The following is a 16234-nucleotide window of genomic DNA, read 5'->3' on the forward strand; positions in this document are numbered from 1 at the left end:
GCGATTTTTGTTTTAATTTGTAGCATTTGTTCTCTTTCAATTCTTGCTCTTACATTATAGGTTGATCCATAGTTTTTCCCACTTGCCTTACGTTTAATCTCCTTGAGAATAGAACCACGCACACCATCAAATGTCAAGTTGGGATTGTTGCTCAATGACACAACCAATGCTTCCCATGAAATTGACAAAGTCATGAGCAAGCAAGCTTGCATCCTGTAATTGACTCAAAATACTAGTGAAAGCATTTAAATACTCTAAGGTGGGCTTAGACTCATTAAGCTTCAAGTTGACTAACTTTCACATGAGATGTACCTGATTGACAAGAGTTGTATTTTCATACGTAGCCTTGAGTTTCTCCCAAACTGCATAAGTAGTGGTAAGTCCCTTGATATCAACTAAGATATCATCTTGTCAATATGACTAAGTGATCAGAGAGACAATAGGGTTTGTGAGGGAAAACACAGTGTGTACGGAAAACATTGAGAGAGAAAAGAAACACAAAAGATGATGAAAGATGAATCATGGTGATGAAGTGAATCTGATACAAGGGTGCGGTAGCACAAAGGAAGCCTTGGAGTGTAGGAAGATTGCCGAAGAAGCCTTTGAGTCAGTAAACCTAGGATGAGGTGTTGCCTGGAGCAGGGAGACTGTTGTCGAAGGGTGAGAAGCCTTTGAATCTGCAAACACAGGGATGAAGAGTGGTACCTATGAGTGGGGAGACAACTGATGAAGCCTCTGTCTGCAAATACAAGACTGATGAGGTGACACCGGTTGTTGGGAGTGACGCCAGGTGGTGAGGATGAGTGTGATGCTGAAAACACAGATGAAGACAGCCTTTGGGAGTGAAACGCCAGTTGTGGAGTGACGTTAGAAGGGTGGGAAGCAACCAAGAACCAAACGCAAGGTGCAATTGCCTTTGATGAAGGTGACGCTTGCTAGAGAGAGACACCAGATGGTGAGGAACCTCCCTAGTAGCCAAAATGCAAGAAGGTGGAGCCATGAGAAGGGTGGAGGATGACGCCAGATAGGGTGGATGTTGACGCCAGGAGAGTGTGGACTCCAAACGCAAGGTGTAGGAGCACAAAAGATGTTGCCAACAATGGAGGATGGATGCCGACTAAAGAGGAGTACACCGCTACCATAAATGCAGCCAACTAGAGATGAAGGATGTCGCTAGGAGAGTGTGGAGATGGTGGTAGGAGAGGAGAGAATGAATGAGAGAGTGGCCTATAAATAGGCACAATCAGTCTAGGGTGGCGCCCCAAAAACCTAAACACAAAACCCAGAAATGCAAAATGCAAACTGCGGGTGAAGGGTTTCTCAACACGTGTGATAGCCAGTTTAATGTAAGTAATGGCTTTCTTATGCATTTTAGCCCAATCCTTTGTTAGAGTGTAGCGATGCGGAAGCGTAGGACAAAGATTGAGAGAGAGTGAACACAGAGAGGAGAGAGAGAGAGAGAAAAGGAGATAATGTAAACGCAGAAAATCTGCAGTGTAGTATGCTGTATAAGAGTGCAGAAATACACAAGGGGACAGAGGAAATATTCTGCGTATATCTCGGACTTGATGACCTCGATCTCTGTCAGCCCGAGCTCAGTCTGTCTCAGCCAACAGATCTCAAGATCAGAATCTGAAATCACTGAATAATATATCAACAATGTGCTGGATGACTGCTATATAAAGCAGAAATAAAAAGCCATAAAATAACAGGTCGGCTGTAGCGACTGCAATAAAATAATGCCTAAAAACTGTCCAACTGCACTGCAGTCTGCCATGTGGCACCTGTGCAGTCTGCTGACGTGGCTGGCTGCTGATGTGGCACTGTATTATGTCTGCTGTCCGACTGCTGACGTGTCCTTTGTAATCTATCTGCTGTACCAAACCCTAACTCAGCCTGTCTAGGGGATGACTCAAATGCTAACATCCTCATCTGGCAAAGCAATAGGCTTATGCTCTGCCAAAGCATCATCACAATCCTTTAGAAAATGTATACCTTGCATACGATCTTTCCAAAGATCAAAGCCATTGCTATCAAGTTTACAGATCTCAAAAAGATTCGTTGTGTCAGATGTAGATGCACTACCAGCCATCGTCAACACTAAAAGACTGCAATTAAATGTTGAATACTTTCAGCCAATGGCAAGGTTGCTAAATCTAACAGCAAGTACACATACTTGTACTTCCAAGTGTCCAAGAAGCATATATTTTTCTGCAATTGCAGTCTCAAGAGCCGATTACAGCATGTATATGAATCAAATCTGATACATATGCATAAATGACAGCGCCCACTTCAATAATACATCACCATAATGCCCAAATGCAATAACCCAGTGCTGTATGTACCATTGTTTCACTTCATAATGAGCATTCAACAATACATGTACCAAGGGAAGCTGCCTTTTTACAACATTTGATACATCCCAAGTCCAAATTTCTCCCATTCAGCAGTGGATCTACTATAATTTCACAGTCAAAGCAGAAACCGGCTCAAAATGCATCACCAATGTGAAAAGGCTCCAAAAATTTTGCAATAAATCTACCCCACTTGCATTAATTCATCATCTTGAGTATCAAATCTGGGCAAATGTTGCAGAAATTTCACAAATTCTGCAAAACCCCCAAATTTCGAGATTCAAATGTGCATAAATGACAATGAAATTGGCTCAACTGTGCAAAATTTCACTTGTGTGAGAAAAGCCCCAAAATTTTGAAGCCCTTGCGCACAATGTCTACAATTTTTAGGTAAGATGTCACTGTTTTGCATGATTAGTATCAAATCTGGGAAAAGCCCCAAATTTTTAGGCATAAATTTGCATAGATTTGAGCCTTGTGCTTGCGTGTGTGAACTGCCCTTAAGGAAAGGGGGCTTGATTGTTGGAAGAAATTAAAAAATGTAAAAAAGATTAAAAAGAAATGTCAAACGGCCTAGCCGTTGATCTGTGATGTGTCACTTGCTGTTCGTGCTTGTTGGTTGCTCTTGACAACTGTTACCTATCTCACATGCATGTCACGACTGCGCCTGGCGTTCAATGTTGTTACCTAGTCAAAAGACACGTCTTGTGATTCACGCTAGTTGCGTCAATTGTGCCATTTGGTCAAACTAACCATTGACTGAGCTTGATTACCTGTCAGCCCACACTTACACACAGAGATCTGTCCAGTCCTCCAAGAATGCGGACACTCTTGCCGGATCTTTGATATCTGTTTGAAGGGTGTGACAGGAAGCACTCACGTAGTGTGCACGTCAATCAAGGTGTAGTCAATAGTGGAGTGTAGAGAGTGGAGAGTTGAGAGATGGGGGTGTGTACCGGTGTGGTACGCACACATGTGTAAATGTGTAAATAAATATATACACGGGAGTAGCGAAGGGCCTTTACACCCAATGGTAGCATTTGTAATATTAGCATGTAGAGTGCTAGCTCTAAAGCTAGTACGAAAAACTTTGTAAGAACCTCTTGGCTCGCTAACTTTGCCTTTATCTTTATCTTGCTCCTTAGAAGCTTCTCTTTATATGGTTGGATCTCAATTAAGAATAGTTCTAGTCTTTGTACTCCATCAACTTGTAGAGACTCGAGAGGCCCAAAGTGTCATGATGACGCATATTTTTAATGCTTAGCGTTGGCATTATTAAGTTGTGCACATATGAGATACACATGTAAAATGCAAGTCAATTAAGTGACATTGAGACCCTAGTAAAATTGATGATCAGCGGGGCGACATCGACAAAAGTTATAATAAGTTATGCTTGATAGATACCAGGTGCTAACCAGTGTCAAAACTTGGCCTAGAACATTTAATTGGCCATTAGTTATGCTTGATAGATACTAGGTGCTAACTAGTGTCAAAACTTGACCTAGAACATTTAATTGGCCATTAGTTTTTGTGGTGACACTAGGGAATCGACATCAATTGATTAATGCCAATTCTTGGCTAATGAGTGCTCCTGACCCCTTCTAATAAATTGTCCTAGAAAATTTAATTGGTTTTCCAAGTCTTTCCTTGTTGTTTTTGCCTCTTCTCAACTCTATTTTCAGTTCTGCCCCTCTTTTTAGCCTTTAAAAACTTCTTTGACGGCTCCTCATCATCATCTTGGAAGTCTAAACCCTTTCCACATAACAAAGCATCGGCTGCACTTGCCATATCTATGAGTTGTGACATGCTGGTCACATTGGTCTTTGTGCAAAAATCCCTAATTCCTTTAGGCAGCCCACAACAATAATTCTCCACTTGTTAATGAAGAGAGACAGCTTCATAAGTAATGGGCGACAATCCATCCTAAAACTTCTTATTGTATTGCTCTAAATTTTTGCATTGTGATGTATCCAACTTATTCCAAGCAATCATAATATCCACTTCAAAGGTGCTTTTCAACCAATTAGAAGCAGACATTTGCTTAAATTGTACCCATGTTGATAGTGCTCTATCCTGCATTAGAAGAGTAAACCACCACCTCAATGCATTTCTCTTCAAGAAAATGATTGCCTTTTGAATCTTAGAGGGTTTCATGAGGTTACCTCTCGAATTGTCTACATCAAATTGTTGAATGAAGGTCAAAGCTTTCAGACTATCTTATGCACCACTCAAGGCCTAAACTTCACCTCTTTTCAACCCTCATCATAGTCCTTTGCTGACCCCTTGGGATTCAAATTATCATTAACTTGCTACTACAAAAAGGATGCACTTATTGTCTTTGCATCATAACCAACACCATAAGAAGCATTTGCATGACCGGCATTCATTCCTTGAGGCCCCATATACACTAGAGGATGCAGATGCAATACCCTACGTGCCATTTTGTGCCCCAGGCATCATGCTAATACTATCATACATAGGGTTTTGCATTCCACTTGCTATACGGAATACTTTGGGCCTTGCATTCCATGAATTGGTTGTTGCATACCATAAGCAGTTGTACCATGCATCCCCATATGCGGTTCGTAACCCACCATAGCATAAAATATAGTACCATCCACAAAGCCCATACTTGCATGCGTCCCTTGCTGTCCAAAATCTATTGCATTGGCACTATCAAAATGGCCTTGCATTTGTGTGTTTTGCCCCACTGGCACTAATTACTCTTGCTCATTGTTGACAACATAAAGAGCAACTTGAGACGGTTTTGGCATTTCCTTCGGTACATCCTACTCTCCCAAAGCTCTAAAGGATGACTTTCTATTTTTACCCTTGCCATCCTCCTTGCAAGGATACAAAAACTGAGTAAATTGAGGATCTTTTGCCAATCATGCAAGTATATCAATTGCTCTCCTCAAATGATCTTTAAGCTGGTCATCAAATTCTCCATTTTATTGCCGATCGTCAACATTTAATGGCCTAGAGAGACCCACATCATGTCGTGAACCCACACTTTCTCCTTGCTGTGCACGTTGTGTGCCCATTCCAAGACTAGGCATTGCATTTCCTCCATTGCTTTGGGTACCTTCCGATCATGAAGCATCATCGTGACTTGAAACCAAACCATCATATGATGACATGCTTGCTTCTCGAAGAGGGTAGTAATTATCTCATTAATCAACAATTACAACAAGCATAGGATTCACATAAATTGAAAATACAAATCTTACCACTTAATCCTGGACAATGGATAGCTTGTTGGCCCCAAAACTAGTGCCCTTCGTAGTATTTCTTTATCTTTAATTGCAAATGAATGAAGTACAATTGAGATTCTCTAATCTCCTCTACTAATCCAAGTGCCTCTAGCTTTCATAAATGATCAGCTAGCTTTCAAACCAAATTTCCCCTTGGTTTGCTCAAGGATTGGCTTAAAGTTGTGCTCCTTGGGTGACAAATTCAGCCCCGAATGTTTGCTGGCTGCATGGCCACTTGAATCCCTTGAAATTCCTCCAATTTCAATGACTAAAACAATGGCTAACTTTACTGAAAATTGTTGAGGGAGAATGAGAATCGGCAAGAGGATGAAAGAGAATAAGAATTCAAACTTCCATCACAAAAAAATAGAAGAAATCAATTGCTATCCTGTTTAGACAGCCATGAAAGCTGTCTCCACCGATGGAACATCCCAAATATAATGTTGCTTAGCTGAAACATCCTCAAACTGTTGTCAGCTACTATTGCTATAGTCTCTTCTAGGCATGTCATCAGGTCTTGGAAGATCTCTTGCTAGCTGCGGATGGCATGTCAACTGTTGTAGCAACAATGGCAACCAGTTTTCCCCCCTCCTTCCCCCCCCCCCTCTCTCTCTCCATCTCAAAAACGTTTTCCCACTTGCACAGGAAAGTTTTGCCAACTGGCAGCCTTCCGAAACAATTTCCAACATCATCTAGCTTCATTAAAATACTTTTCAAATATTAATTTTGAAAATTAATTTAATAATTATTTATAGCTTAGAAAAATAATCTAATTGGCCAACTTGCACAATGCAAGGAGTTAATGATTTGCAAATAAATGTTTTGTATGTGAACAGGAGAGACACATAGGAATGGATTGTCCCAATAGGCAGCAAGTTGAAAAGAAGGAAGATTAGAGGTAAAGTTTCTAGGAGATACTTGGTGGAATTTCAGAATTATTCACCTCTAGTGATGGGCAGCTCTAGGATATAGGAGATCTTTATTGTATTCAACATGCATCCAGGGTACTTTTTGTTGACAATATGTTTGCTAGGAGATCACTATTCAATGTGCTAGTCACTGTAGTTGGTATGGTATGGTTTTCACAGTTCACAGTAGCTTTGAAATTGTACATTTGGATCTATGTATGATCATTAGAGATTGATTATCAATCGTAGTCACTAGAAACGTTTCATGTGTTTCATATTTTGAGGCTTCGTTTCACGTTTCGTTTCATTGGCCACCTCAAGGTTTCGAGGTCTTGAAAAATATTAATTATATTAATGATTCACAAATCATAGACTGCAATGTTCATACTACATGATTTGTGAATCTCAATATATGATAACGCGTGTATAATACATTTAAGGCAATGGAAAGTTCAAAGTAAATATGAAAATATCAAACGATAAAAGCACAATTTTGGTTTAGATGTTTCATGGCGGTGGAAGAACAATGTATGATCCCAAACATCTTGGATAAAATCCTTGTGAGGTGCCATGAAGTTCAGGCCTTAAGGTGGAGGATAATGAGATGGAGAAGCACAAAGCCGCAAGAAGAGTGTGGAGAACGATGAGAGAGAAAGAGAGAGAACTTGGAAGTGGACTTGGAAGAGAGAGAGATAGAGGAGGAGAAAGAGTAGAAAGAGGAAAAAGAGTAGAAAGCAATGGATTAGGAGGAGAAAAGAATGGAGTAAGAGTAAGAAGAAAATGATGGAGGAGGAGACAACTGTAGCCGAAACAGGGTTGGACAAGGTCATAAGGTGCTATCAAAACGGGTAATTGATGGGGGTTAGATGGGTGTAGGGTAACCCGAGAGAGAAGGAGATGCGATGGAAGCAAAACAAAGTGAAACATGCTTTGGATAGAACTGCAAGATGGTTCGGGACAAAATGTATCCCCATAAATGCCTTTTTTAAATTAAAAAGTCTTACCTTAGAAGTTTCGTTTTGTGACCCCGTTTTGCAAAACAAAACAAAATGTTTTGTTTGTTTCGGAGTTTCATGTTTTGCCAAGAGGAAATGTCTTCTTTGGTTACTATGTTATCAATTGCTGGTTTTCACTGCATGTTTATTTGTTTTCAATGGTATTGAGTTGGTTTTCATGGACAGTAGCATGTGAAGTAATGCCATTGATAGTGCATTGTTTATACTTAGTTTATGCCTTACTATGGTTGTTTCATTAGAACACTTTTGAGATAAAGTTAATGGATGCATCCACAATGGTTTTGACAGTAGTTGGAGTTTCTTTTTGGTTAGTTACAACTTACTTATGAGGGCTTGAAATTTCAGCATGAGTTGGGTAGTAGCATAGTAGAACAAAAGCATCCAATGTTCTTTGACTATGGTGCCCATTGCCTATACTTTTTCTAGGTCAGTATTAGTTTGCTTTTGTCACATGACAATGCAATTGAGGATGATTGCAAGGACATCAAGGGGGAGGTATGCCACGAGGACATATATTTTTAATGCTTAGGTTTGGTATTATTAAGTTGTTTACATGTGAGGTACATGTGAAATGCAAGTCAGTTAAGTGATAGTGAGACCTTAGTAACTTCGTTGATCAATTGGTGACATTGGCAAAAGTTGTAATTAGCCATTAGTGTCATTGTTGTGACACTAGGGAATTGCCATTAATTAATTAATTAATGTGAGTTTTGGGCTAATGAGTGCTCAAGATCCGTTGGGTGATAAATTGGCCTAGCCAATTTAATTGTTGGCTAGTTAGATTATTTTTTTGAGTCATAAATAAATTTATAATTAATTTTAGAATATATATTTTGAAAATTAATTTAATAAATCTTGATAATGTTGGAAATTGGTTTGGAAGATTTCCATGTGGTAAAACTTGTCTATGAAAGTGGAAAAAACGTCTTAGAAAGAAGAAAGATATATTAATGTCTTTTGAGGCCTGGAACAAGATGGGTTTTGGAGAGAGAGAGAGAGAGAGAGAGAGAGAGAGAGAGAGAGAGAGAGTTTCTCTGATGACCTGATGGTTCCCTATCAAGGAAAAGTCTTCTTGTGGAGACTATTGATTGGTGGTCTTCCAACTGGAGAGGTGCTGCGTGCTCGAAAGATCTCTGTTGGTCGTTGTGCATTCTGCACTACGTGTGATGAAACATTGCTTCATCTTTTTGCCTCTTGTCCAGTTGCGTGACAGATCTGGGGTTTTATTTCTCGTGTGTGGCTCTTGGCGACTCAGCTCCGGATAACAGCCCGGCCATGGATTATGGGAAAGCTGCCCTTTGTGCCTTTTTTGCATTCTGATTATTCCTGCTTGTTCCAGTTCCTCAGATGGATTGCCTTGTGGCATATTTGGCGTACTCGGAATGCCTTTATTTTTGATGCGGTCTCCGGCATCCATGGTCATGTGGCCCGTATTCGAGGTTTAGTGCTATGGCAGATTTCTTCTATGATATCAGCTGAGCTAGTTCTTCCTAACATTGCTGCCCCTTGGTTGGCTATTGTTCACTCTACACCAGTAGTGTGATTTTCTCTTTGTGATAAACTCCTAATAGTCTTTCGCTACTTTCTTTGAGGACCTGGTGGTTTGATGTAACAAAGTTTAAAGAGAGAGAGAGAGAGAGAAAGAGAGAGAGAGAGAGAGAGAGAGAGAGAGAGAGAGAGAGAGAGAGAGTTTCTTTGATGACCTGACAGTCTGATGTAATAGAAAGTAAGAGATATAGAGAGAATGATGACTTGATGGTCTGATGTAAATATTTACTACTTAATTCAATTATCTTCACACACACACACAGAGCTGTCATTGTTGCTGCAACAATTGATAGGCCATTTCTAGCCAACAAGAGACCCTTCAAGAGTTCGTGACATGCTCAGAAGAGACTACAGCATTAGGTGATAGTAGGTTGAGAGTTGTTTCAACATTCAGCCAAGCACAAGATCATATTTGGATGTTCCATCAGTGGAGATAGCTTCCATGGATGTTTAGATAAGGCAGTGTTGATTTTCTCCCAATGGAAGTTTGAATTTTCTCTCTCCTTAGCATTCTCTTTTACCTCCAGCTGGTTCTCATCCTTTGTCAGCAATTTTCAGTAAAATCAGGTATTGGAGGTGAAGATTTTGACTAATGTTTGCAATAAACCCTAATTTACAATAGAAATTAGGGTTTGATAGCCACCTCAAGAAGCATGCTCAAAAATTGAAGGCCAAGAGACTTGAATTTTGTCATTGAAATTGGGGCAAATTGAGAAGATTCAAGTGGCCATTTAGCTATTAACATTTGGGGTTGAATTTGTCGCTCAAAGAGCACAATCGAAGGTTAATCCAAACCAAGGGGTAAATTGGTTTGAAGGCTTGCTGGTCATCTATGAAAGCAAAATGCACTTCAGTTAGTGGAGGGGATTAGAGAATTTTAGTTGTACTCCATCCATTTGCAACTAATGATAAAGAAATACCATGATAGGTGTTAGTTTTGGGGCCAATAGGCTGTCCATTATCCAAGATTAAGTGGTAAATTGTGCATTTTAGTTTATGTGAGTATTTGCTTGCTGTAATTGTTGATTAATCAAGTCATTATGACCCTCTTGGAGAAGGAAGGCTGGTTATACAAGGCCCTCCTGAAAAAAGCAATGAAATCTCCGTCTGATATCATAATATATAATACATCTATTAATAAAGTGCTCCTTAGACTCAGCCTCCTAGATGAATGTTGCTCAATGCTCCTTGTTGTATGCTCCATGTATGACATACTAGAGCTCCTCATACCTGCTGGGTGGGTGTAGCTGTAGACTAGTTAGCATGATTGTTCATCTCTAGTATGTTGGCTCTAGATTGTACTACTTGACATAGTCAGCCATTTTCCATGTTACTTCTACACAGATTTGTCTCAGCAGAGGATTTAGCCAGTGCCTGTGCACCGTGGTGGAGCAAAAGTGCTATCTTCTCTTTATGTGATACAGTAGGGGAAGTCTGCTGCCATGTAGTCTCTATCACCTTGTGGCTCTGATCTCTGAGGATCTTTGTACTATGAGTCATGAAGCAGGATTATTCATTCTATGATAAGTTGCCTTAGCCTTCACCAGTGCCTGCTTACGAGCTTCCGATCTGGCCTTTTGAAATGTCCAAGATAGAAGGATTTGTAGTTGAGTTTGAGGTAAAGCAGACTGGAGTCTTCACCTGTCTGTAGGAGCTAGATTGACAATGTAGTACACTATATTTGTTGCATCATTTTTGAGTTTTCACTTATGTACAGTATGAATGCACCCAATGCCTAGATTTAGCTTCTCAGATGGTCAGTTGATTGACACTGATCTCTGAGGATCTTTGTACTGCTACTCATGAAGCATGATTATTCATTCTATGATAGGTTGCTTTAGCCTTCACCAGTGCTTCCACATCAGCTTCTGATGTGGCCATTTGAAACGTCCCAGGTAGAAGGATTTGTAGTTGAGTTTGAGGTAAAGCAGAATCAAGTCTTCACCTGTCTCAAATATGTAGGAGCTAGATAAAAATGTTGTACTACGTCTGTTGCATCATTTTTGAGTTTTCATTAATGCAAGTACATACCTAGCAACAGAAATCAGAGTGCCCAATGATTACATTTTACTTCTCAGATTGTTGGACATGGATCTAGGACTTGCAGTCCTCGTAGCTAAGATGAGCAAGTCCTACAAAATCATGAGCTCAAAGCTGACCATTAAAACTCTCACCGTCTGCAAAATTCAGAACAATTTTTATGTTTAATTATTTTAAATATACCTATTTTCATAAATGCTGGCATCTGTAGAATCCTAAATGTTTAGCGGCTTGTATCTGAAGTTCCAAGTGCATTTCTGGTTAAGTGAGTATTAGATTGGTTGTGTACTGCTACTTGCTTTCAGAGTGGAATAGTTTTTTAAGAGCACTTATGAAGGTCATTTTATTTTGGCTACAGGATCCTCAAAACCCAGAGAGGAATCGTGGATTTGCTTTTGTTGAGTATTACAACCATGCATGTGCGGATAATGCTAGGCGAAATTTGTCATTGCCAGGGTTTAAGTTGGGACCAAATGCTCCAACTATCAACTGGGCTGATTCCCGGAGTGTGTCTGATAATACTGCATTGTCTCAGGTACAATAGGCACATGAGCATTTGCAGTCTTTCTGATGATGCTATAGCAACTCATTTGTGAATAAATCTGAAAGTGGTCAATTTTATTTAATAAGGCCTTATCCCAGTCTTGTAATGGAGCAGTCTGAAAGATAATAGATGTGGTCTCCATCAGAGAAAATGTAACCATTTGCCCTCTCTGTGCCAGCCAGGTGTTTTAACTGTGATGTGTCAAGATTGGACAGAAGTCCCTCTGTACAGTGACTTTTTTGAGCTATCCAGGTTCTAGGCACAGTCAGATAGGACCGAAATTGTCTATACATACATATCGGCGCGTGTGCGCATGCACACACACAGATGCGTGTATAGGTCGAGTCTGCTTGATCATGCCTGCTTATTTTCAAATTTCACTACTGTACACTGTTGATCAATACTTTTTTGTATGCGTACTGTTTGAGTGTCTTATTTGCCACTCTTAGGTATCTGAAGTACAAGATATCATTGGTCAAAGGATACAAGTTTTACAAATTTTGATAATCTATAACTCATCACATGATTTGCAAATCAATTATTCTTCATTTGCTGTTGTTGTGCCTAAATTCCCAATTCAAACGATCTTTGCAAAGTAGCAGCATACCATTGCTAAATTAGACATGAGACATCTATAGAAGCTTTGCTTAGCTACAAAAAAATAGGCTCATTCACAAGAAAACTCCTGTACAGGTAGTTTTATCTGTTGTGGTACTATCAAACTGCACCTCCAATCTAGATAGCTCAAGATAGTCACAATATAAGCAATGCTCATTCAGAGGGGTTCTGAAAATTTTGACATCCCCTTGAAGGCACTGAACCATCAAGTTGTGAATGAGTTGCCATTTTCATTGATTACATGTAAATAATAAAAACACAAACACTTTGTACTGGAAAGAAAACAAGAGCAATTTTTTTGTTAAATGGACTTAAGTTTTATGCGATGAGTAGAATTTCAGAAATAATATCAATTCTTAAAAAGTAAATTTGCGGCCTTTTCTAAAGGGTTCCAACTTGGCAATGGTATGCCATAACATTTAGGTGAAGGTGGTGTACGTTCGGAATCTGCCAGACAATGCAACAGAGGAAGAGCTCTACAAGCTTTTTGAACATCATGGGGAAATTGAAAAGGTCGTGCTGCCTCTGGCAAAACCAGGGCAGTCTAAACGTGACTTTGGATTTGTTCACTTTGCTGATAGGAGTAGTGCTCTAAAAGCTATTGAGAAAACAGAAAAGTATGAGCTTCAAGGTACCAAGAAACGTGTTGAGGCTGGGGTTTACTTGATGTGTGCTTACTCCAGAGTTTGAATGTTTAGCTTATTGATTTGGAAATTATTGTCTAACAGGTCGACAATTGGAAGCAAGTTTGGCGAAGCCGCCTGCTGAAAAAAGGCCAGTTGGTCTGGCTAATACATCTTTCAGGGCAGGGATTCTGCCTCCGTTCTACCAACCAAGGGCTGGATTTGGATATCCAGAGGGCGACTTATATGGAGGTCTGGGCTTGGGTTACGGTGCAAACAGAGGTTATGGCCAGGTACATGTTTAATTGCATGGTATCTATCTGTAAGTTAGCTTAGCTTGTAGTTCTTGGGAATATTCTGATCAAGGAAATCATCCACTGCTGCAGCCTGTCATCTATGGCAGAGGGCCTGCCCCCCCTGGCATGGCAATGGTTCCAATGATGCTGCCAGATGGGCGGATGGGTTATGTGTTGTAAGTTTTTTCTTGAGTTTATGGTTATATCTGCTCTCTGTGGCTTAAGTGGTATAGGATTTGAAGAGTATTTTTATGCTCCTTAAAGAAGTTTGGTATGTATGTAGGCAACAGCCAGGTGGGCAAGGAATTGCAACACCACCTCGAGATGGCAGAGGGGGCCGTGGACAACAGTCTCAACGACAAACTGGTGCAGGGGGTGGTGGCTCACGACGGTACCGCCCATATTAAGCTGCTTATGCTGTAACATATCCTGTATCAAATTTCATAATTCTGCAGCTTTTCATGTTTCTGGAAGCAGAGTCCCAGCATTTCAAAGGAAGACTCTGCTTCCTTGAAAGCTGAAGTGGCCTTGGAATGGGCAAGATAGTGTATTAATAGCATAAACTCGATTCCTTCATGTATGAATTGTTTTGAATCTTAGTGCCTGACGTAGGTATTTTTACAAGTTAAATTAGAGTGGTAATCAAGTTTTGACTAGGCATGCAATTGGAACATGGGTTTTATGACTGTCAGTTGACACATGACTGACATCTCAGAGGTATGATGGTTAAAACTAAGAAGGGCAAGTTGTCAGGTCTCTTGACCCACAAATAACAATGATGATAGTAACACTACTAATACGACCATTGTAATTATGGGCTTTGAAGGTAGGGATATTAGGCCTTTGCAAGAATCTGTGTCCAAAATTATGTTGTGCAGACTTTAATTTAAAACCTGAAAGGGATCCAATTGATAATTGTAGTGGATCTGTAATATGTGACATTTCTGGAGGATTTTTCTGAGTAAGTCAATATATTGTTACCCTAATTTATAACAAGATACCAATGTCCTGCCTGCTTTTGGTTTCGTGGCATCTCTTCCAGCTTAGTGCAGAAGGCATGGAACGATTTAAACAAGTTAATCATCAAGCACTCGAAGCATTAGTATTCTGAGCTTTTTAATGTGCACGTTTAAGCATGACATGTGACATGTTGTGGGTTCTTATATGAGGGCTTTTGTGTTGTATGAAATGAACTGGAAAGCATGTGATTGATATTGTAGATGCTTGTAGTGCTAGTCTTTGGGTGCTTAATGGCTGGCAACATAATTTGAGCAATGCTAACATTATCATGATTTTCCTAACTTTTGTTGTCCATATGTGCATGAATGTTTATACTTAGTCGATGTCCTTTTGTTCAATGACATGAGAACAGGTATGACATTGTGTTACTTGTCAGGTATGCGCGAGCTCTTTGTTCAGAGCTCATCTGGCTTGTGTGCAGAGTCTTTCTGATTCTGTTATGGGTTGTGTACAAGGCTTGTGTATTTGGCTTTATTTGAGATTGAGCTTTTTGGATTGAATCGGTTTTTGTGTATAGTGGCTGGTGTTATTTTGTGTAGTTTTGCTAGTTCTAGAAACAGAAGGATTTAATCTTATTTGCAATATAGGATTGAGTCAAGTAATTTGCCATATAGATCACTAGGTGGAATGGCACCAATACATGTTTATTGGATATAGGTCTTTGAAACAGGGTTAAAAAAATGCCAAAGGTTGTGTATCGGAGATTTACAAGCAAAGATATGTTCATACAAATATTCCATAATATGGTTACCAAGTTTTCATGACTTGCTTAACACGTAACAAGACATGCATGCCATTATTGATCTTGTTAACAGTCATCTGTTCCAACAAAGCGCCTGAATAATAGTAAAGAATGCTCCTAATGATACAAGTTGCTACTTGGCCTCAATCTAGTTCAAATACATTGATTTGGGAAATGGCCACACTTTCTACTAGTTGTGCAAAGTAATAGTAAAAATGAATGTTGTTTGTGAAAGTAGTTGGTCATGTGATCGCCAATAATACATTGATTTGGGAAATGGCCACACTTTCTACTAGTTGTGCAAAGTAATAGTAAAAATGAATGTTGTTTGTGAAAGTAGTTGGTCATGTGATTGCTAATCAATTGAAACCTAGTATTGATGAGATTTGGGCTACCATCTTATCATCTCATTTTTCATAGCTTCCAATGTGTTAGGGGCAAGTTAAATTTTCCTAGATGTTACTAGTGGTCTGCTAACATACCCCAAACTCTCCTAGATACGGGCAAAGTGTCACCAATGAGGTGGTAGAGAAAAGATGCCATTGTTGAGGTGGTTTATTGACAATTGCTAGAACTATGGAATCATGAACCTTGATTCTTCAATGTCACATCAAGCTTTCTATGATACTTTCCTTTGATATGTTAAGAGGTAACTTTTTGCCTTTACACAAACGTCCACATAACTTTGTCATTCTATGGACATTTGTGATTCTTTGCAAGTCTTGCAAGGGAGAATCAATCGTTATTGTGTCAATGTGAATCCCACTCATAATTTTCTAGCCTCGTGTGTGAATGAGCTTTCATGTGAAAGGCTTTTAATCTTACGAAATTTCTTTCAATTTGGTTTTTTCTCTTTTGGATCATCATTTGTTGTGTTGCTTGGTCTTTATTGTGAGCATCTTCGTGGGAGGGGGAGATAGAGTTGAGGGAGGGAGGGGGTCATAGGAGTGGGAGGGGCTATGGTGACAACCATGATGTTCCCCCCCCCCCCCCCCCCCCCCCCCCCCCCCCTTCCATGTATATTGGCCCTTAAGAGGTGGTTGCCTTGAATGGGAGTGCGAGGGGAAGTGGAGTGGAAGTGATAATGGAATTGTTACCTTCCTTCATAGGGAGCAATAATGGTTTTAGTTACAACCCACTTTGGGATACCATTGGGGAAAAAAAAGAAAGAAACCCATGTTAGTAGCACTAGCACCAAAGAACCCACCTTATGGCACCATTGGCACAAAAAGAAAACCAAATGTTAATTAATACATGAAGATCCAAAATTA

The 16234-nt window shown here is 39.8% G+C and overlaps 1 protein-coding gene across 1 annotated transcript in view; it reads left to right on the forward strand.

Moving 5' to 3' along the window:
- LOC148024371 (heterogeneous nuclear ribonucleoprotein Q-like) overlaps positions 1 to 13777 on the forward strand; it is a 31181-nt gene extending 17404 nt beyond the window's left edge. Inside the window, exons 4-8 of the mRNA XM_087694001.1 lie at positions 11479 to 11655; positions 12706 to 12913; positions 13011 to 13198; positions 13292 to 13377; positions 13485 to 13777. Coding sequence (XP_087550127.1) covers positions 11479 to 11655; positions 12706 to 12913; positions 13011 to 13198; positions 13292 to 13377; positions 13485 to 13608 — 783 coding nt within the window. The 3' untranslated portion in view covers positions 13609 to 13777. The remainder of the gene's footprint in view (positions 1 to 11478; positions 11656 to 12705; positions 12914 to 13010; positions 13199 to 13291; positions 13378 to 13484) is intronic.
- Positions 13778 to 16234: the final 2457 nt, after the last annotated feature.

The sequence above is a fragment of the Lygodium microphyllum genome, chromosome 15 (assembly GCF_053477565.2).
Source record: "Lygodium microphyllum isolate KBCC chromosome 15, Lygodium_microphyllum_v1.1.10, whole genome shotgun sequence".
Taxonomy (NCBI): Eukaryota; Viridiplantae; Streptophyta; class Polypodiopsida; order Schizaeales; family Lygodiaceae; genus Lygodium; species Lygodium microphyllum.